General features: G+C 38.0%; 1 protein-coding gene across 2 annotated transcripts; it reads left to right on the top strand.

The window, feature by feature from the left end:
- Nucleotides 1–468: 468 nt before the first annotated feature.
- Nucleotides 469–24,146, top strand: LOC126456724 (uncharacterized). Of its 2 annotated transcripts, XM_050092465.1 has the most exons (5): nt 469–691; nt 13,124–13,300; nt 13,394–13,612; nt 13,818–13,979; nt 23,966–24,146. In XM_050092465.1, the coding sequence occupies exons 1-5, from the start codon at nt 613–615 to the stop codon at nt 24,040–24,042; spliced, it is 714 nt and encodes a 237-aa protein (XP_049948422.1). In that variant the 5' UTR covers nt 469–612; the 3' UTR covers nt 24,043–24,146. The 2 variants fall into 2 exon arrangements, with proteins under 2 accessions (XP_049948422.1, XP_049948420.1); XM_050092463.1 differs by having other exon boundaries at nt 13,124–13,612.

Raw genomic sequence — 24,146 nt, 5'->3', positions numbered from 1 at the left:
TAAGGTTTAGGTCAAAATAATTTTGCAGATATGTTCATTTTGTAAAAAGTGGTTATATATTGTTAAATAAACAGGTTGTGAAAAGAAAGTTACATTGGTGGGTTCTCCCTTCCAAGTTTTCCTTAATTCCAGTAAGTACCACGTATCTCTCGTGTTTCATTTCGCGCAAAAATCTAACGGTGCTACAGCGACTCTGGTCACTCGCTGTGCGGCATTCAGTTGTTACTACACGGCATGTCATTCAAGAGTCCCTATTTTGCTGCGTAGAAATACCTTCCATTCCAGAATTAAACTACTTTTTATTATATCTGTAGAATACTGTGTTGGGCTATAGATAAATAACAGTTTCTATTATGTTTACAGCAAGAGTCAATTTTAATATTCGCATGTTTGCTTCAACGGAGTTACGTTGGCAACATGAACAATCACGCGTCATCTGTGATTCAAACCGCGGTATTTGTGTTTAAATCTGTACTGACTCAGTACTACTGAGTACTGCGATCGCTGTTCCGAAGCCGGTTGAAATCAGTTGTTGCGACGCTTTGTAAAACTTCCGAAGTGCTAGAAGAAGTCTTTTTCTCCAAGGTGTTTTCTTAAATACTTTTATTCACTATGTATGAAATATTCTCAGACCGTGAAACACAAGATCTGCAGAGAAGCAATCACCAGAGGCGCAGTATAGATGTGAAAGGTAGTTCTGTGCAATCTTTTCATTTAATATAGCTTATAGTTCCCATTGCAATACAGTACTTACATGAGCATATAACACGTTTATTGCGCAGCGCGTATCGTTGGTAGGCATCTTTTGAAGACTTGATTTATTCTGTCAGATAGCCCTACCGTATGGAGCGTTGCGTTGTTGGTTGGGAATACCGTGGGCGGTTTTGTGTTTAGTTGTTGTTGTTTTCACCCGTAGATATCATTTACAAGGATGGTATACTTGTCATGGTATCACACAATTTAAGAACAGCGGAATAAAGTAATTCACATGTACAAACTTAAAGGTCCAGTTTGGCAAGGATGGGACAGGTATTCGGCCGTCTCCTTGCAGTAGTAATCTCGACAATTTTCCTGAAGTAATTTAGGGAAACTATGGAGAACCTAAATCAGGATGGCTGGGTGACGATTGAAGCTTTAAATAGTGATAAAAGCCTCATGTTACAATGTTCATTCATTTCTTACTCACTGTCATGGCGCCTACTATACACTTTTTTTTTCATATTGCTGCTCACTATAAGCTGATATCAGAACCATTTTGTGTTCCACAGCTTCCCATTTGTTAGCCTGAAAAAGTGTTTCAGTATCACTCAACTCTGAGTGAAATGTTGAGTTCAGGAAGAGGATAAGGTGTTAGTATTGTACACTGCAAAGCTTCGGAAGTATGTTTTTACAGAAAAGGGAATAAAATGTAATGTGAAATGTTAGATATTTTCTTGTCATTATTATTATTATTATTATTATTATTATTTATGTTAAAATTTTCCCCAAACCTCTATTCTTTATTTAGCAATCCTTCTATGTATACAGTGTCTTACTTAAAGTTTTTTTTAACAATTTCTTTGATCTTCCTTGGCAGTTTATTGTACAATAAACTTATTCTTTGGCAGAAAATGCCATTTTGAGTTTTATATTTCTTCTTTCTTGGTGCATGTAAGTTCATTCTAGGTCATGCTCAATGGTCATCAACAGGGCCTTTTGTTGAGTAATTATCAATGTTATTTTTGATGTGCACGACTATAGGTAAATGGACTCTCACGGTGCTGTTAAATTCACCAGTGTTTTGAACAAATCTTTATAGTATGCTTGATGACTATTTTTGTTTATTATTCTTATGGCCCTTTTCTGTAAATTGTGTTCATATTTAATGCATTTGTTCCCCAGAAAAGGATGCTATAGCTTAAAATTGGGTGTACCTATGAGTGATATGTAATTAAGAGACACTGGCTGTTACATACTGATGACAGGACTCTAAGGGCATAGCGTGCTGATGACATCCTGTTTGCAAGTATCTTCATATGTTTGCATGACTTCAACTGAGAACCAATCTTCATTTCTAAAAATTTTGCATTTGTCACTGTCTACACAGGTGCCATTTTCCCTCTCCAAACAGAAATCCATGGCATTTGTTTTCTTTATGTTCAGTTTCACTTTATTGCATATGAACAAATTGTAAACTTCCTTGCATAATTTATTTGCTTTCTCTGCAAAGAGTTCTCATGTTTTCTCAGTGATTATGACATTTCTGTCATCAGCGAAACTGACTCTACTTGGGAAGTCATTGATGTATATCAGGTACAGTATTAGTCCTAGTAGGCTAACTGAGGAACTCCTATATTAATGTATGTTGATTCCGAGAAGTGTTCTAGCATTTAGTAGTAGCAGATCAGATGACTTAGAATGCACCACAAAAAGCTATTACTATAGGTACTCTTCCATAAAATAATTTTAACCTAATTGTCTTTCATTACTGCTCAAAAATGTTACATTAATACATACCAATGTAGTGTAACCAGCTACCATTGCAAAAAATGCAGGATAGGTTGGAAGGTGACAGTTTGGTTTTAAGTTTGCTAAGCCAGTGAATGTGAATATAAAGTCATAGATATCAAGATGTACTGATCTAAATAGTGTAGCCATAGGTCCAGATAAGACTAAAAAGTGACAATTAGATTGTGAGTTGACAAAGCAGAGTCAAATGCTTTAGAGTTAATCTGTTGAATTGATATGATAGTTTAGTTTGCAGTTTAAAATAGCCTAGGCTACATATAACATGTACTTGAGTAATTATTCCTGTAAAATATTGGGAATGACCAAGGAAACGGCTGAAGGCATATGATTTGAAACATAGCCCTATTATGGTTGTGTTTTGAATCTCTTTGGTGCTATTGCAGTTTTCTGAGGCTCACAAAGAACCCTGACTATTTTGTGGTGGTTTCTTTCTCTGTTATTTGTTTCGTGGTGACTGACATAATTCAGGAATGAAGAAATGGCCTTCATTATCTTTCACTTAACCTGTTTTAACTCTTTGCAGTCTAGCTTATACTTGTTGACCTAAATGGGAATGAAATGTCACCCAAATACATCCTCTTATTGGGAGTGGCTTAACAAGCAATATAGTGAAACAGGTGGATGGGAAAAAATGTGAGCATACGAAGAAATTAGTCACATTACCAGCATGACTTGTCAGATCCATGGATTTCTCAAGGAATAAAGGTACCTTGTAAGACAAAATGGAAACTGTATCTGTCGATCAGAAACAACTCTGATGTTGATGCTGTAGCTCAATATAAGAACTACTTTGAAATATTGTAGACAGTAATACAAATACAGACATTAATGCAAATGCATTATGAGAAAAAGATGGCCATGTCACTTAACAAAATAAAGACAATGTGGGGTTATAGTGACTATGGAGACATAAAATCATAGATGAAGAGCAGCAGATAGCATTAAGAGTATGCAGTGTTGCAAAATTTCGTAACACAGTTCATAACTGTTACTGAAAAAAAAGGGGAGGGGGCATCCAGTTCAGTAGATGCTGCCATGGGATATCTCAGACCACTCATTTAAAACAAATTCGGTGATATAAATATGACTCTCACTATTCTGGCAGAAGTAATGTTAATATAAAATCTGGAAAATAAAAAAAATAATGGTTTTGATAAAATAACAGCAGAGTTAGTGATCTTCTGAGTCTAGTAATATACTAACAACAAAAACAATAAATTATTGACAAAATTATTTAATTGGAGAGATAAAAAATCAAATCAACAAGCGGTGGCGGAACACATGCATAAGACAGTTGTAGTTGGCTAGCTTTCGGAGCCGGTGGCCCCTTCTTCAGGCAGATGGGTCAAAGGGGAAGGATGAGGGGTGAATGAAAAGGACTGGAGAGGTCTAGGAAAAGGGTTAGGTTTCGTGAGAGTCACCCGAATCATGGGTCAGGGGAGACTTACCTTACAGGATGAGAAGGAAAGACTTCCTTCTCATCCCATGTGGTAAGTCTCCTCCGACCTGCAGTTCTGCGTGACTTTCCCGAAGTCTACCCCTTTTCCTAGACCTCTCCTATCCTTTTCCTTCCTCTTCTGCCTGAAAGAGGAGACACAAGCTCCAAAAGCTTGCCAATTACAACTGTCTTTTATGTGTGTGTTCTTACACCACTTGGTGAGTAGATTTTTTTTTATCTACCCTATTTCGTAACATTAATTTATTTGTGTTATACTTTCTGACATGTTGCACACCCACAAGAATCATCCCATTTTTGGGCCTGTGGAATGAAAACTGAATTTAATCTAAACAGTTATTAATCAGATGAACATTTCCCAAATGATTTAAATATGCATTCTTGAAAATTGTGGAAAAGGAAATATTCAATCGGCTAGAGTGTGGATATTATAACCTGGCAGTTGTAAGTGTAAACAGGTAAATAAACGAGAAATCAGACTGTCAGAGAGGGTGAGAAGTGGTGTCCAGAGGAACAAGCCCCTCCACCCCCCTCACACACACAGAGCTGACAGCCTGAATGCATGTTCTGTGCTACAAACAAAAGCAGAATTGACTTAATAATGCTCGTAGGGAATGCTGGCCCTTTCTGCTGTTGTGAGGTTCACACCCCAAGCCCGTCCTGGACCAGGATTAATATCTTCTCATATCAGAATGAAATAAGAAAAGAAAAATGAGCAATGCTCAACATAGAGCAAAGCAGAGTACACAAAGCATTTGGTAATGGCGAAAACCCAGTTGGCTACTGTGTCAGGCAGTCCATAAATATGTAGTTCTGGTTCAACCTCCTGACAAGTATCTGCATAATACCATTTATAGGTGGTAGGCCTACTGAAAAATCCAGGGTGAAATGTAAACAGTATGATAAGCAAAAATAACTAGTTGTATGAATGTAATAGAGGGAAACATTCCACATGGGAAAAATATATCTAAAAACAAAGATGATGTAACTTGCCAAACGAAAGCATTGGCATGTTGATAGACACACAAACACACACACAAAATTCAAGCTTTCGCAACCAACGGTTGCTTCATCAGGAAAGAGGGAAAGACGAAAGGATGTGGGTTTTAAAGGAGAGGGTAAGGAGTCATTCCAATCCCAGGAGTGGAAAGACTTGCCTTAGGGGGGGAAAAAAGGACAGGTATACACTCTCGCGTGCGCGCGCGCGCGCGCGCACACACACACACACACACACACACACACACACACACACACACACACACACACACATATATACAGACACAAGCAGACATTTTCCCCATAGCAATACACTACCTTTTTCTGAAAGCCATATTGTGCATTGTGAAAACAGTGGATCAATGTAAAGAAATATAAAATAGTATTTTCACTTTTTTACTGGTCAGCAGCTCTGTATCAGTGTGGGATAATGCTCGCAATAAAAGAGAACCTAGTAAAGCTGGTGAAACATTTGTGATAAGTTATTGTGGTATTTTTTTACTATCTAGTGGCAATAAGATATCATAGGAATGAGATGTACATGTCCAGTTTGTATTACGAAAGGCAAATAGAATTGTTAGTTTTGCTGGGAGGTTTGTGGGAAAGTATGATGCATCCATAAAGAAAACTACATATAAGATGTTGGGGTCATTGCTCTGCCATGCACCTCATGATGGTTTGCAGAGTACAGCTGTAGAAATAATCAATGAAATCACCTAATAAAAATAAATTTGAACCTTGATCATTTAGAATTTTGTGATATTTGATTATTCTGCATATCAAAATAAGGTAAAATCAAAAATTAAAGACTTTTTTCCGACTTTTAGAGATTGATTTTTAAAGTGACCAAAATTGAGACTTTTGTTGAAACCTTAAAATATCTCCAAAACTATTTGACTTACAGATCTGAAATTTGTACCACAACATTTGTTTTCTTATAACATTTACAAAATATGCTACATGACCATATTCATATAAACACTGGATTTTCCTGAACCATTTTTTTAATTTTTAAAATTTGATAAATGGGAATTTTTTGTGTTGGAAAAAAAAAATTGTCAAGCATACAGTATTTGTTAGTGTGTGTGCTTAATTTCATGGTGGTATTCCAATGAGAATATAGTGAAATTTTATTTTACTGCAGTTTTCTTTGCCAACTACGCCACAACTTTGCATGCTGGTTCATAAAACTAAAGTTAAAATTAAAGTATTGTGTACTAATGAACCAAATTTAAGTCTGATTGTAACAATGTCGTAAACAATGCAATATAACAATTAACCTAAGTAGTGTAAGGGTTATTGTGTCTTTTTCATTTTCTATAACTTTTAATTTGGTTTTTATGTTGACGACACAGCAAAAATAAATACTATCAGTATATAATTATAAAATAAAAACTCACTTCTATTGGCATAATAATGCACTTCAACACAGATTGGTTGTTAAAACAAAATTAGCAAAGCACTGGAGGGGAAAGGAGGAGCAGGTTGATTCATGCAACACACCTGGTGCATGAGTCGAGCGTACATGTAGCAATATTTCTGTAGTAGTAGTGGTAGTAGTATTATTTTAAAGAGAAAGCATTAAGTTTCAGTACAGTCTGTGGACACCATCCCTAAACATCACTGTACTGCATTGCTGGATTTGTAAAATGGTATTTCGAAAAAAGTGTTTCTTTTTTTTAAATTACTCTTCAAAATTAATGCATTAATGTAATTTAAACTAATTAATTTTACATTTTATTTATCTTGTAGGTTTCTTCTTTTTAATGCTTGTGACTTATCTTTCATTGATTTCTTAAGACTAACACTAATTATGTTACAAAGAATCTTATGGAAAGGTAAAACAAGTTGTAGCATGTTCAATTACTCTGAGTTTATGGACATTCCAAAAGGATTGCTTTCATTGAATGCCTCTTTAGCTTCAGTAGGGGAATCTCCAGTAATAAAAAAGAAAGGTATCAGCTCAAAGAAATACTGCAAACATAAAGCTGAAAAAATTAGGTGCAAATTAATTGAAATCGTCTTTCAGGAAGAAACGGACAAAAATCAGAAAATTTGTGGCTGTGGTGGTCCATAAGCTAAAAGTTTAGACAAATCTCACATTTCTAGAAAAGTGAAAAATTTGTAGTGTAGGGGTCCCTACCCAGAAGTTGGCCCCGCACTCGTCTAGAAGAACAGGTTGGAGCAAAGAAGTACATGACAAGAAAAACAAACGAGAAACGCAGAATTTTTTAATTGTAGCACAAGATGACAAAAGTAATAGCTGCCCAAAGTTCTAAATGCGTGCGGAAAATTTGACACGCACTGCTGACAAAAACAGCTGTAACTTCTGCTCTCATAGAAACAGAACCATGAATCAGGTAATTTTGTAAAGGGCTAGGAACAAGCTTACATATCACATACAAGCAGCCCATATTCAAACAATGTACATAATTAATGACAGTGACCTTAACCGTAACCTTTTACTTTGAGTACCTCAAAACATATTACCTTCAAAATTTCTGAAAAAAATACACTGAAGCACCAAAGAAACTGGTACAGGCAAGCGTATTCAAATACAGATATATGTAAACAGGCAGGATATGGCACTGTGATCAGCAATGCCTATAGGAGACAAGAAGTGTCTGGCGCAACTGTTAGATCGGTTACTGCTGCTACAATGGCAGGTTATCAAGCTTTAAGTGAGTTTGAATGTGGTGTTATAGTCAATGCAAGAGTGATGAAACACAGCATCTCCAAGGTAGCAATGAAGTGGGGATTTTCCCATACGACCATTTCACGAGTGTACTGTGACTATCAGGAATCCGGTAAAACATCAACTTTCTGACATCGCTGCAGCCGGAAAAAAATTCTGCAATAACAGAACCAATGGTGACTCAAAAGAAACACTCAACATGACAGAAGTGCAACTCTTCAGCAAATTGCTGCAGATTTCAATGCTGAGCAATCAACGAGTGTCAGCGTGCAAATCATTCAACGAAATATCATCTATATGGGCTTCCAGAGCTGAAGGCCCACTCATATGTACCCTTGATGACTCCATGACATGAAGCTTTATGCCTCATCTGGGCCTGTCAACATCGACAGTGGACTGTTTATGACTGGAAACATGTTGCCTGGTTGGATGAGTCTTGTTTCAAATTGTATCAAGTGGATGGATATGTATGGGTATGGAGACAACCTCATGAATCAATGGACCCTGCATGTCAATAGGGGACTGTTCAAGCTGGTGAAAGCTCTGTAATGATGTGGGGCATGTGCAGCTGGAGTGACATGGGACCCCTGATATGTCTAGATAAAAATCTGGCCGGAGACATATGGAAGCATCCTTTCGTGTCTACTGTGCATTCCGACTGAGTTGGGCAATTCCATCAGGACAATGCGACACCCCACATGTCCATAATTGCTAAAGAGGGACTGTTCCGAGTTTAAATACTTTTGCTGGCCACCAAACTCCCCAGACATGAACGTTATTGAGCATATCTGGGATTGCTTTGCAACATGTTGTTCAGAAGAGATCTCCACCCCCCATTGTATTCTTACAGATTTATAGGCAGCCCTGCAGGATTCATGGTGTCAGTTCCCTCCAGCACTACTTCAGACATTAGTAGAGTTCATGCCACGTCACGTTGCGGCACTTCTGTGTGCTCGCGGGGGCCCTACACAATATTAGGCAGATGCACCACTTTCTCAGGCTCTTCCGTGTATATTTGCTATGTGGTACATGACACAACATAGTAAAAAATTAAAAACGAGATGACTTTTGTATTGGGAGGTATAAATTAATATCTACAGTAATACGATACAATAAAGAAACACAATCCGTAACAAACTGTCAAAATGTACGGAAAAATATATTAACTTTTTAAAAGATAGTGCAATAGCAACTCACAGTAAGGTAGCAATATGAACAGGCAATCATTTGTAATATGCAAAGTACAAATGTGTTTGATAAGATCAGTGGCTTAATGACAGACCACAAAATAAGTGACAGACATGGGAAGAAATACACAAAAACTAGGGCCTGTGGCTCTGGTGAACCGACTACATTGAAACTGATATTAATCACAAACCTGCTGAGAAAAGTTACACACATCTGTAGCTAGGCATTGATTTAGTTGCATTAAATGGCAGTCTGGTATCCCTTGGCAAATCACCAGTAAAAAGAGAGAGAGAGAGAGAGAGAGAGAGAGAGAGAGAGAGAGAGAGAGAGAGAGAGAGAGAGAGAGAGACATATATGCACAGTAGTAGTTCAAGAAAGTGTCTGAAGTGTTCCAAAGTATATACGAGAAAATGCAAAGAGTGAAACAAATGTATCTGAAATTATAATGCAACTGAAAGAGTAATTCAATGCTAGCACTACAAGCAGTGAGAAGATCAAAATATTGACACTTCTTCTGAAAAGTTGGAGCATTCAAAGGATTGAAAATTTGATTTGTATCTACAAACTATTTCGTGAGAAAAACAAAACAATTAGAGTATGTAGTAACTTATGAGCTCATAGTCAGAGATGTAAATGTGTCCTAAATGAACACATTGTGAACTGAGAAGATATGTCACTGTTTGCCTGGAAAGAAGAATTTCTTTTCTGTCGAGGAAGATAATTACACGGTTCATTAAAAAAATCATGTGTTGGGAAACCTTAATGAGATGTCAACCATCCCAGACTGAAAATAGCATTAGTCATATTTTGCCAGTTAAGACCCAAGAACTGGTACCCATAGTGTGTGTTTCTGTAGTGTTAATGAAAATGTGAGGCTTGTGTTGGAACTTCCTGGATTGAAAGAGTTGACACCTGATGTTGACTGTCAACATGTACAAACACTGTCTAGCCCAGATCATTTGTAATCCAGCACAGCCAAGGTGTTTATCTGTCAACATGTGAGCACTGTCCAAATATACATTCTTTCATGACATGTGTATGAGAGTTGTTTGACGAAAATGGAATTGAGTAACAAACTGTGGAAATCTACAAACAGACCAACTCTCCAAAGACATGTATCTTCTGTGGCAGGCTTCTAGGAAAACATTGTCAAAAATTTAAAAAATAGCCCCTTCTAGGAAAACATTGTCAAAAAATTTAATGAAAGCTCCTGTTGCAGGTCTCCATAGCCACCCAACAGTTTGAATTTCTGCAATATCTGAGAGAGAGAGAGAGAGAGAGAGAGAGAGAGAGATGACAGTGGATACATTGTTATATGCATTCATCAGTTTGTTGCTTATAATAAACATGACACTGAGTGTTTGTCTTTTCAATGTCATTTGGTTAATTGTACAATATCCCATTTCCATAGAACATCCAAGCACATTACTTCTTAGATGCTGCTGGCCCAGTATAAATACTACAAGAATTTTGCAAAACATATGTTGTCATCAGTGATTTCAGTTTCTGTGCAGAGTGGGATTTCACTGCCACATCAAGTGGCTAAGGACCATGTTATGGTATTGGAATACCATCAGGAGACTTGCTTCCCATGCCAATCTGCAGTGTATATACAATTATCAGATGATGACACCCTACAGTTGTGTGTGGGCTGTTCCTAGAACATTTCAGTTTGTCACTTTCATTAACTGTAAAGGAAACAAAAGAAAAATTCGGAGTAGGTATTAAAATTCATGGAGAAGAAATAAAAACTTTGAGGTTCGCCGATGACATTGTAATTCTGTCAGAGACAGCAAAGGACTTGGAAGAGCAGTTGAATGGAATGGACAGTGTCTTGAAAGGTGGATATAAGATGAACATAAACAAAAGCAAAACAAGGGTAATGGAATGTAGTCGAATTAAGTCGGGTGATGCTGAGGGAATTAGATTAGGAAATGAGGCACTTAAAGTAGTAAAGGAGTTTTGCTATTTGGGGAGCAACATAACTGATGATGGTCGAAGTAGAGAGGATATAAAATGTAGGCTGGCAATGGCAAGGAAAGCGTTTCTGAAGAAGAGAAATTTGTTAACATCCAGTATTGATTTAAGTGTCAGGAAGTCATTTCTGAAAGTATTCGTATGGAGTGTAGCCATGTATGGAAGTGAAACATGGACGATAAATAGTTTGGACAAGAAGAGAATAGAAGCTTTCGAAATGTGGTGCTACAGAAGAATGCTGAAGATTAGATGGGTAGATCACATAACTAATGAGGAAGTATTGAATAGGATTGGGGAGAAGAGAAGTTTGTGGCACAACTTGACCAGAAGAAGGGATCGGTTGGTAGGACATGTTCTGAGGCATCAAGGGATCACCAATTTAGTATTGGAGGGCAGCGTGGAGGGTAAAAATCGTAGAGGGAGACCAAGAGATGAATACACTAAGCAGATTCAGAAGGATGTAGGTTGCAGTAGGTACTGGGAGATGAAAAAGCTTGCACAGGATAGAGTAGCATGGAGAGCTGCATCAAACCAGTCTCAGGACTGAAGACCACAACAACAACAACAACAACAACAACAACACTTTCATTATGAAATTAACAGTGAGTCTGATGGAGCATCTCTCCTTCTTGAGTGGTTAACACAGGTTTGCACAGTTGCAGGTACCCACAAGCTACACTGTGTTGTTCCCACTGGCCAAACAAAATCCAGTTGAAGATTTTTCCAGTTCCCCATACATCAGAAAGGAGTGTTGAACATAGATTCAACAAAACTCGTACCTCGGTGATATCACTGGATATGTTGCCTGCATGTATGAAGTTTGCTGCTGGCTTGAATGTTTTTTGAATGTTAATAAAGATAACAGTGTGTTTACAACTAGCTTCTACATCCTCACAGCCCTTCACCTTCATTTTCGTACAAGGAACCTGACATCTTTACTCTGTACAAGAAAGACTTACTTACAAAGGTTGACTGAGAAAAGCAACAGGCCAAATTTCATTCCACCAAAATTTTCACAAAAAGTGTCATATCTTGCTACCCAGTATTGAAGCATGGTCAGTCCTGATGATAAATTTGTCATTGCATTTGTTTGTATAAATATGAACCCTTTTTTCCATGCATTCCACGCCTGTTTGGCTGGAATGGTTATATTGTTTTGCGTCAATGTAGGTTGGAGGACATAGTCAGTTACCTTGCATATTGCAAATGCTTGTTGTTGACCTGTTCACATTGCTACCTTACTGTGCATTGCTAGCACAATATATTTTTAAAAGTTAACATGTTTTTCAGTGCTTTGTCATTTTACTGCAGTTCAGCTACACCAGTGCTAAATTAGTACAGAGGTTCACAGTTAACATGCAAAAGAAAATGCTAACATTAAATTTAAATATTTAATTCTAATAATGCAATAAGTTGTGATGAAATGGAAAAATAGCAATGACTTGACAGCCTTATATGGCTTTTGTCATTTAATTTTCTGTTATAAGTTAGTGGTAAGTCAGAAGCCCTGCAGGCTATGTGCTGCATGCTGTGCTTACCAGTGAAGTAAATTTTATTTTAATATGTTCACACCTGAATAACATCATGTAACTGGCACACACATTATTTCAAAACAAAAAAAATTGTGTTTGTAATTTTAAGAATTTAAAAAAGTTGGTTTTGGAAAATTCAGAGTTTTATGAATATAGTAAAGTAGCACATATTTTTAAAGCCTATGAGAAACTGAACAAAATCGTACAGCTTTTGAGGTACAATCATTTTGAGGTTTCAGAACATGACCAAAATCCCAAAACTTAAACTTTAAAAATTCAAAAATGAATGGTCCAAAAAAAGTTTAATTTGGAATTTTTATACTGACAACTGCTAGTATCAATACCAACATTCAGAGTTTGTATCAAGTACGCTAAGTAGAGGCTACTTGCAGACATTTAACAAATTCAGATGTACTCTGCAAGGATAGGAAAGTTGAATAAAAATCTGGAGGAAAAAGTAAGCTCTGTACTCATAGAATTGTTAGGTAAATGTAGAGAACCAGTATTCAGGGAAAACTATGCAACAATTCTGCTGTTTCATTCATATAACTTGTTTAGGCACCCTGAAAATAAGATAAGGGCACTTGCTGAGCCTTATAGACAATTTTCACTTGCTTCATATTTGGATGAAGTACCAGTGGACTGTGGTTTTGTTGCCTCCATAATTTCCTTTTATGTGGGTTTTTTCTGCGCTGTACAGTATACATCATTTCTTTGTGTTGGTTGAAGACCATTGTTTAACATTTTATTTTTATCTTCTTTATTTTCCAGGAGGGTGCATTCTAAAATCTAAAGGTAGTGATGTCCTCAAAAAGAAAAATGTTTTTGCTGATCTCAGTAATATTATGAGACAAAAAAATGAAGCTGAATCACTGATAGATGATGATCACCAAATTTCAAACCTGTCTGCTTGTGACAAGAAAAGCAAAAATGTAGAAAATGACAATGGCAAGGATAGGCACCAGAGGTTGTATGAAAAAATGATAGCTGAGAAAAATATCTTTCCTGGCGCATCTTGTGAAGTTCCTAATTATCTTCTAGATGCCCCATACTTGTACAGTGAAAATATCCTCTTCGATGAAAGCAATAATTCCACTTTCGGCGAAAATTCCAGAATTGAGGAAGATGTTTTCTTTGGAACATATTACTCCATTTCAGAAGACGAGAGAGAATTAATTAGCACAGCTAACTGGGATATGGATACAACTGAAACTATGTCTGGATATTGTTCTGAAGAGGGAAGCTGCGATACAAGTTATGGTAAGAATTATTCTCTTATAGGATAGTTGACATAAAATGTGTGCCCATCTTAATGCTCAGGTATATTGTGAACTTAAGCTTCCACACCATTCTTAGCCATTTCTGTGCTTTTTGTAATGCAGACTCCCTATCAGGAAGAAGAGACAAACTTCTATCATGAAAAACTACAGTGTTTCCATGATTGTTTCTTTATAACATTTTACAGATGACCGATGGCTTGAGAAACCTCTCTGGAAGACAAGTGAAGGATTTCACCAGATTGTTGAAGTGCCAGAAACATCAAAATGTGAAACACTGACGAAATTGGAAGACATGGAGTTTACCAGTTTCTTTACTGAAATCCCAACTTCTGTAAAAACAGCTTTAGGTACTGTATTTGTACTGATTTTATTCATTACCTTATTTATGCTCTTTGGATCATTTCTGCACAAGGAAATACTACTTGGCACACAACACTGTGTGGGTTGATTCTCCAGCCTTACTGTCAACCACAATACTTCTACAGTTGGACTAACATCATTAATTGCCAAGACACGAGTACCATGAATGATAGGAAGAAGGGGGTTCAGAAGTTTGGTAAACTGATTCTATATATCTTCCTTTGCACACTAAAATTCTCCTGATCATCTATATTTTGAATTTCACCTGTTTCACTTTCCTCCTGACACTTGAGGAACGAAAGGTGTTGCTGTACTTAAAAAGATCCCCGCATAAAGCCTGTATATTGGATGTGAATTTAGGCTTTTTATTAATAGCATGCACATCAGGCATCCTATTAGCCACATGGTATGCCAGGGCATGTAACTGCGACATTTGAGCACAGGAAAGGGATGTGTCTTCTAACAGTGTAACACCTTCCTAAAGAGCAGTGAACAAGCAGCGGCATGCAGTGCTGGCGGTACTCATCTCCCCAATGGTTTTTGCGGTTATGTTTACTGGCCTGTCCATTCATGCCCCCACAGCTGCTGGTATAATTCCATCATGCTGCCCTCCTCCAACTTGCTGTGGTCATGTAGTTCATACAACAGGTGCCCTTTCTCAAATCTTTTACCTACACTACTCTTTGCTCTCCTATAGTGAACAAATGCTGCAAACATACTATAAGTTACAAACAACGAGAAATTTATAAATGCATGTACCACCACCACCTGCCGCCCCCCCCCCCCCCCCCCCACACACACACACACAAAAATACTTCCCTACTGTGGTACTTGAGCAATATAACTCCATATAAGAATAAGTTAATTATCCATAAATCTTTAATGCAGTCATGAAATTTTTAATCCAATCAGAAAAATCAAAGGTAATGACAAATAAAATTATTTTAAAGGCCTAGAAATTGACTAAATTTTTAAACAATTGACTGTTACCAATTTTCAATTCAAGAATAATGCATTGTCTAAAATCTTCAATGCAACTGATAATTGCAGTAAAAAATTTTAAAATTCAGAAAGCAAGTAAATTGTCAGGAACTGTTAAAGCACAACTAACAATTTAACTAAGGTGCTGCTCAGAATGTTCAGGCACAAAGTTAGTAATCTGGTCAGACCAAGATACAAACTTACAGACATGACATTACTGTAATAATCTTTAAGGAAAACGTAGTAGCAGCAGCAGTTGCTTGTGAAGGAGGTGTACCAGGCCAATGTCAACCTTCATATGCAGCATGCAACAACAGAGAAGACACAGTAAGCTTAAGTGTTGTGATAAAGCAATGATATTCACCGCAATATTTGCACTGTGCTGCACAAAAAAATGGCACATAAATAGTGAAATGATTTAGAATTAGCAGATGCAAAAAAGTAATAGTGCATAGATTAATACTGAATCAAATCAAGGGCACAATAGCTGGCATAACTACCATGAGATTTACAATCAGTAGACAGAACAGAACCTTATGTGTGTAACCTGAATTTTTACTTTTCTTTGGAGAACTGAAACCTGAGTGATACCAAAGCCGACATTGCATCCTACACAATGTTCTAGACCAGTCTATGCAGTAGCACTTAAACTTATCTGTTTTAACAGTCAAAGTTGCAGCCGGAGGCAATGTTGTCTTTGCAGGAAACAGAAAAATCTGGCAGCTGCTCAATGATTACAGATCAGCAAAACGGCCATTATGATCATGGCTCTGAGCTTGATGCAGTGACCATCCCGTGTGCCACATCCTGCCCTGTCCAGACATGGATCACTGTGGTTTCCAGCGTATGTCATTGTTCATGGCAACTCACCCTCCCTGACTTGTGCCACGCTAGTCTAAGGAAGATCATGTCCGAAGTCCCAGCCAGCCGCCATGTATGAGCCGCGCGCACTCTGTCAAGTCAGCAGCTATCAGAATCTCCCCACTCCGGGCTTGCACACAGCTTAAGAAAAGCCTCAAAATCGCCACACACACCCTCTCACAACAGCAGACTGTGTAAAGTGTCTCAGCGATGCTGATTCTAATTAAATCGAAATGGAACATATCAAACATAACAGACCTGTATTCTACTTCATCCATTTGAACAAGACACAGGCAACTCGTGTACTTTTAACAGCAATAGAAACAAAACTATTTTGAGAATGAAGTAGTCAGTTAACATGCAAGGTGCCCAAAGACTATAGAATTAAATTTTGTTTTCACCATCTCCTTGTGGTCAATCTGACAGTGTGTGAATGCTCTGGGTCAACCAGGAAATCCGGGCTAAACCTGGGAATTTTTTTATCTGGGAGAAAACCGGTAAAAACCCGGGAATTTTCTATAATTCCAAGAATTTTTCTTTGTTTTAGTCTTCTGTTAAATTTGTGTGATTTTGACTGGTAAGAAGTTATAAGCAACAAAATATGTCAAAGGCTTTAGGACGAAGACTATGGAATACTTCATAACAGCAAACTGCTTCCGATTAGCGTGACGTCACAAATGTTTACGTTAAGTCATTGCGAGTAGTCGCCAGCGGGATCGTGCACATGCACAGTTAAGTTGCATACGAGCAGTGCCTTCTCCCACTTCTGGTTGCTTGCAGTGTGGCTGCAGTAATAGCAAGATTTGTCATGCTACACACAAAAATTTTCTGGCGCGCCCAAGCTGCCAGATACCCACATGCAAAGAACAGTCTGGGTTTTACTGGGGAAGAGCATAGTGACCCATGCTTATGTATAGTGATTTTGCTGTGTCCTGATGTCCTATTTCCTCTTCGTTTACAGTTCACACGACAAAAAAAAACTGGATTTCTGTGGCCGGGGGTTATCAAGTAAATAAAAATAGGTGCACATAATTATGAAAGGCAGTTATTAGTTTATTTTCTGATTTTATTTTTTTATTTCCACATTTTTTGGCAGTCAAGCATTAATTGCCCTGCACAACAATGAAGTTATTTTTGTCGGTTTGCAAAATAAATGTAGCTTTTATTAATCTTTTCCACACATGCAATCAATTGATAAGAAACGAAGTGTTTCATTCCACACTAATGGCTAGTTTCAACTGTTCACTGGATTTCAAGTGCACATTTTCATCTTCTGACACGTATTATGCCATGATAAAGAATCAGACATGGGACAATACAGAACTGGTATTCCAAGAAAATTTTGCATCCCGAAAAGCACACTGAAAAGCTTAATATCAGGTTGAGGCCTACTTCATTGAGAACCTGGACATATGAATGTGTCCTTTCAGCTGAATTATGAATTTTAGTATGCTCTCAGAGTATCCTCTGATGTCCTATTTCTTTTATGACGTCATGTAAGATCTCTTAATGCTATAAGTGTATGAACATACAGGCTTCCTATGTCATCATAGCTGCCCATGCACAGTAACACTTGTTTCCTGGCACTCTCTGGTAGCTGTTGAAACGAACCAAGGTCAGAGAGGTCGCAGGAAAATATTGCAAATGGTTTTTTTCGAAAAACATTATTTCCAAAGGAAATTTTCTTTTACACAAGATGAACTATGTTACATGTGAGAATATGCAATGAATTTCTTAAATCACAGTGTGTTTGAATCTCATTTAAAACTTAAACTTTCAAGACCAGCCCAGAAGGCCAGACATTGCATTCACTTAAATCTGTACTCGATGTTAACAAATTTCTCTTCTTCAGAATCGCTTTCCTTGCCATAGCCAGTCTACATTTTATATCCTCTCTACTTCGACCATCGTCAGTTATTTTTCTCTCCAAATAGCAAAACTCATCTACTATTTTAAGTGTCTCATTTCTAAGCTAATTCCCTCAGCATCACTTGATTTAATTCTACTACATTCCATTATCCTCATTTTGCTTTCGTTGTTGATGATCTTATATCCTCATTTCAAGGCAATGTCCATTCCGTTCAACTGCTCTTCCAGGTCCTTTGTTGTCTCTGACAGAATTACAATGTCATCGGCAAACCTCAAAGTTTTTATTTCTTCTCGGTGGATTTTAGCTCCTACTCCAAATTTTTCTTTAGTTTCCGTTAACTGCTTGCTCAATATACAGATTGAATAACATTGGGGATAGACTACAACCCTGTCTCACTCCCTCTCCAACCACTGCTTCCCTTTCATGTCCTGCCATTTATTTTCTGTACAAATTGTAAATAGCTTTTGTTTTCTGTATTTGACCCCTGCCCCATTCAAAATTTGAAAGAGAGTATTTCAGTCAACATTGTCAAAAGCTTTCTCTAAGTCTACAAATGCTAGAAACGTAGGTTTGCCTTTCCTTAATCTATTTTCTAAGATAAGTCATAGGGTCAGTATTGCCTCATGGATTCCACCATTTCAACGGAATCCAAACTGATCTTCCCTAAGGTCAGCTTCTACCAGTTTTTCCATTTGTCTGTAAAGAATTTGTGTTGTTATTTTGCAGTCGTGACTTATTAAACTATTAGTTTGGTAATTTTCACACCTGTCAACACCTGCTTTCTTTGGGATGGGAATTATTATATCCTTCTTGAAGTCTGTGGGTATTTCACCTGTCTCATACATCTTGCTCACCAGATGGTAGAATTTTGTCAGTGCTGGCTCTCCCAGGGCTATCAGTAGTTCTAATGGAATGTTGTCTACTGCCAGGGCCTTGTTTCAGCTTAGGTCTTTCAGTGCTCTGTCAAACTCTTCACGCAGTATCATATCTCCCATTTCATCTTCATCTATGTCCTCTTCCCTTTCCATAATATTGCCCTCCAGTACATTGTCCTTGTATAGACCCTCAATGTACTCCTTCCACCTTTCTGCTTTCCCTTCTTTGCTTAGAACTGGTTTTCCATCTGAGCTCTTGATATTCATACAAGTGGTTCTCTTTTCTCCAGAGATCTCTTTAATTCTCCTGTAGGCAGTATCTATCTTACCCCTAGTGATATATGCCTCTACATCCTTACATTTGTCCTCTAGCCATCTTTGCCTAACCTTTTGCACTTCCTGCCAATCTCAATTTTGAGACATTTGTATTCCTTTTTGCCTGCTTCGTTTACTGCATTTTTATATTTTCTCCTTTCATCAATTAAATTCAATATCTCTCATGCTACCCAAGGATTTCTACTATCCCTCGTCTTCTTTCCTACTTGAGCCTCTGCTGCCTTCATTATTTCATCTCTCAAAGCTACCCGTTCTTCTTCTACTGTATTTCTTTCCCCTGTTCTTGGCTAAGCAGTTAAAATGCAGTCTGTGAGGGGGCTTTTACATAAGCGCAGCCGTTAATAACTGATGCTACATCACAGTTCACAAAATACACTGTTGTCGGCTGTCGTAAACCACTATATTGCGCTCAACTTGGTTATTTTTGAACGTTACTACATACATACCTGTCTCCGATTGTGGCTACCAAACCAATACTCTCCCTCCAGATGGGCGGCACATCTGGCTGTTAGCACTGCTCAAACTCCTGCTCAGCTCCCCAAAAGATGGCCGGCCTATACACCCTCGAAAAGGCTGCTGAACTCAAAACAATGTTTGGCAAAAAAAAATTAGGAATATTCTAAAAGTAACCACAGAAATATGTAAATTTTCCAGGCAATAACAATTTAAATTCCAGTTTTTTGATCTGCCACTGTTTTCACAAATAACGTTCTTGTGGCATGATTTTGCTTTTCTCGGATTTTTAATACTAGACATAAATAAAAAACTAAAAATACAGACTTAATTACTCATCTGCCTCTTGAAACTTTAGAATGCTGCCGCTAGTTTCATTTCTTTCAGTTTATTTATTACCAAAAACACAGTTTCTCTCAGTCAAATCCCATATTACGATCTCATTAAAAATGGTACATACTCTGGCTAAATTGGCTGCGATTGCTCAATGCAGCTCTACTAGCCACATACGTAAATACTTTATTCATATAAGTAAGCCAAAGCATTGCCAAAATATTAGCTGTTGAACTTTAATAAATTTACAATTTTTACGATGACAGTAACTTTTAACTATTATATATTTTTGTGGCGCGTCTAGATAATTTAGCTTTACATATTTTTCTGCCCATGAGTGCCAACTCGCATCTCCGTGTCACTCTTAGTTCTGTTTTTAACAATTTTTCTCTGACATAAATACCTCCAAGCACACAAACATGGTCATATGCTCACCTACCAAGCTCTGCACAGGTTTTTCCAAGGCCGTGTTATCGCTAGCCGCTTGCTGCAGCCCCGTAGCAACCGCCAGCCATGTGCTCTGCGGCGGAAAACTGCCACCCTAATCTCCCGCCGCAGCTTGTATGCTCACAATTACTCCCACTTGCTACTCCATAAATGCAGTTCATGGCATTGCAAGTAGCACGGAACTCAATCTGTGCCCTCAGAAACCAAATAATATACAAAGATAAACTCTACATATGATAGCAGAAAAATCGAAATGAAAAAGTCCCTATATAATCTTATGTGGTAGCACTTCCTACCCTAACTTGACTAAACTTCACGAAATACATTTATCCATCAGTATTTCCATGATGCTGATATGACTGGCCAAAGGTTGTAAGTAACGAAACATTAACATATCGAAGGTGGATCAGCAATTTTTCTTAAAATCATCTAAATATTGTTTTTTTTCTCCCCGATGCACTATATTTCTTAGTAGAAATTATGCAGCACATACAGCAAGCACTACACCTTTTGTTGTCTTCTGTGGTGTGCCTCTGACCTGCATCAGTGCTGCAGCTCAAACCTCAGGAGCTGTTTCTCAAGTTCTCCTGCCAGTCAGCTAACCCGGTGCTACTAGGAACAAGCAAAACTCAGTTGATCAATTTCCTATCAGCGAAGGTGTGTGGGTAACAGAAACCGGTCGGATGCAAACCCTCCCCCTCTGCTATCCAGACTTGACACAGTTAAAGCCAAATTTCAGGGCGAAACCTGACACAAACATGCATATGATAGTGTTACCAAGAGAAACATGCACTCTCTACAGACTTTTCTTTGATCACAACAATTTGTTCCATTAAAGAACAGGAACGGCCCAAATCGTTGCAACTGTACAACATTGAGACAAGGTTTCTCTAACCAAAGTGAAACTAAGAAAATATGTGACCAGAATAGTACTCAAAAATTGATTATATGATGGATTCCCTGGTAGGTTCCAGCAACAACCCTGTCTCTAGTTTCAAGCCAAACAATAATCTAACTGCTGCTCATTGACCAATGACAATTACAGCACTGCAAACTGAATAAAATCAAATATATAAAATATCCCATGGCACAACATAATCCACAAATCAGCCTATTTTCCCCTGAAATAAGTAATCCTAAACATATAAACAAAAATAAAAACAAATTATATATACCATTCAGTTCCATATTCTCATCAGTCAGTCCCATGCTGAACTATCTCCACCCCTATAAACAAAAAAAATTATTGTGTGCCCAAATCACAATAACCTCTCATTAAAAATTGAATCAATATTCATATGATTATAATCAGTAAGAAAAATGCCACTCAATGTCCCTCTCTCACATTCACATCCTATCATGTACATATAAGTGCTGTACAGTGACTACATCTGTTGTAGCCTGTATGACTAGTCATTATGAGAGAATTAGTTGTGTCAAGCAGCTGTTCCACAACTTCAAGTACTGCTATGCTTTTGCCAAGAGAAACATGAAAAACACTAGGCTATCCAGAAAATTCTTAAAATTAAACACGTATGTAAACTGTATTCAGCATGGAGTCCCTTGAAAAAAACCTTAGCTAACATACACATGATAAATTATCCTCAACATATAAGCACCATTAAGTAAACTCCTATTCTTACTATAAAAAAAAAAGAAAAGAAAAAGATTCAACCCCATCACAGTGGCTGTTCATACAGTCACAGCTCAGTTACATTCCTGGGTCCCAATGGGTTATGTGACTTAGGATACTCCAACCTGTAACCGCTTGGGTGGGGCAGCTTACCACAACAAATGGGCCATGGTATGATTCAAAAAGCTGTTTGATCTCTCCATCTAAATCCATTGGCTGTTTCTTTGTCTCTACTAATAGTGAGTCACCCACCTTGTACTTTGTAGGCTTGTATCTTAAATCATGCCTATGTTTCCTCTGTAAGCCCCTTTTGCCATTTCTCCAGTAATTAGCTCTTGTCTCTTGTTCAGAAATAGGTGTGCCTGGTGGAAAGTTCACTGCCTCAGCTATAAGGCTGGCTGCCTTTTTATTCCACATTACTTCATGAGATGTGAACCCTGTGGCACTGTTTTTTCACTCTGTTCATGATGTCCTCAAACTTAGCCACAGTTCTGCTCAGGTGGTATGCTTGTGGCTTTAGTGTCTCCTGCACAATCCTCCGAGCTCGCGTATATACGGTACTTCCCAGCTAGATTTTCTGCTGGGTGCTAAACTTATGTTTCACACCTCTCTGGTGCAGGAAGTTCTTCCATGCCTTGAAGGTGAATTGGGACCCATTGTCAGAGAGCACTGCTTTCGGCTTACCAATTTCATTGTAGTAGGACTCCAGTTTTTTAATCATAGTCCCACTAGTGTCCTTGTTCATCCCATACATCTTTACGTGTTTGAAGAATACATAAACTGTCAGCAGAATGCACTTTAGCCCACCCCCTACTAGTTGGTAACAGATCGAACCCATCAATTGCTAGGTGCTCTTTAGCGTTTTTGGCCAAGATGTTTTGCATCTCCCCTTGACTGGTAATGGTGCTGTGTGTGTGTGTGTGTGTGTGTGTAAACACCACATAGTCTTGTAGTACTCCTATCCATTTTTGTGCCCCATAGTGCCCATGGCTCGGATGCACATATTAATTAGTGACAGTACATGTTCCTTAGGCCACCACAGTCACTACTACTATTTGCTTTCTTTCTGCAGTACAACACCCCTTTAAATATCTTGTAAAATCTCTCCAACTTCTCATGTCCCTTTGTACCCAGTCTAGTCTTAACTAGCTTCAAAATTGGATCTGTATTCGCCTCATGTACTTGCAAGTCCTCCTAATCTGTTTTTCTCCTTCCACACCCCCCATATACATCATCTTAAATTCCGTTCCCTCTTCGTCCTCTTCACTGTTCCCCTCAATTCCAATTGGCAAGCATGAGAAAGCATCTACCAACATGTTTTCAGCGCCCCTAACATACTCTATCAGGTACTGGAATCTTTGTAAGAACATTGCCCGCCTAGTGAGCCTCTTATTCAGCAGGCTACAATCCTGCAAATAACTAAGGGCCTTGTGTTCTGTCATTACAATGGTCTCATGCCCTTCCAAGTATGTCCGGAACTTCATGAACTCCTACTCCACTGCCAACAATTCTTTTTCAGAATATGCCATAGGCCCGTTCGTGCTTAATCAGCATCTTACTTATACCACCAGCCACATGCTCTGCGGCAGAAAACTCGCCGCTCTAATCCTCCTCCCCGCCCCCCCACCCCCCTCCCCCCCCCCCCCCTCCCAGCTTGTACGCTCAAATAGTGTACCTGTTGCTGCACGTCAAAGATCTTTCTGAAATGCTTCCCCCCCTCCCTTCCTCTTCTTGCTGAGTTTCGCTTTCAAAGTGCCGGAAAGTTCTCACTGGTGTATAAAACCTTTACCATTCAAAGTATTTATGTTTTTACAGCTTCGAGAGAGAGTACACAGTTGAAAAGTGTATTTTCACAAGGAAAAAAGTATGTTTTTAACTGGGAGATCCAGGAAAAATTCTGGAATTATTTTTTCTTTCTGCGTATACACCCTGTCTGAGAAATTTACACTTCACGCTCACATGCATTAGGAAAACATAAACTAGTCTTGCATTATAAGCATAAAAATTAATAATTGCTTCAAGAAATCATCAAAATTATGGTATTTTGAGTTGCAGTGGAACATCTGATTCCTAAAATGTATGAGAAATAATCTTTTTGAGTAAATTATTGGTGCTTCTTTGCAACAGTTTGCTGTCTTTGTACTACCACACTGTGCTGCACTTAGACATCCTTTTGTTTTTCAGATGTACCAGATGTTCTGTTTGGTAGTGATTACGAAAATGATGGCCCAAAAATTCCTGTACCAGATCTGGAATGGTGACATTTTGTAAATATGTTCATATTACATTATTCACAGTGTGTTGCTGTGGTATTTAATGTGCAATTTTTGAAATTCATTTAAAGTGGATCATGTATTGTAAATGA

Source organism: Schistocerca serialis, chromosome 2 (assembly GCF_023864345.2).
Source record: "Schistocerca serialis cubense isolate TAMUIC-IGC-003099 chromosome 2, iqSchSeri2.2, whole genome shotgun sequence".
Taxonomy (NCBI): domain Eukaryota; kingdom Metazoa; phylum Arthropoda; class Insecta; order Orthoptera; family Acrididae; genus Schistocerca; species Schistocerca serialis.
This window is presented reverse-complemented; position numbering and strand designations above follow the sequence as displayed.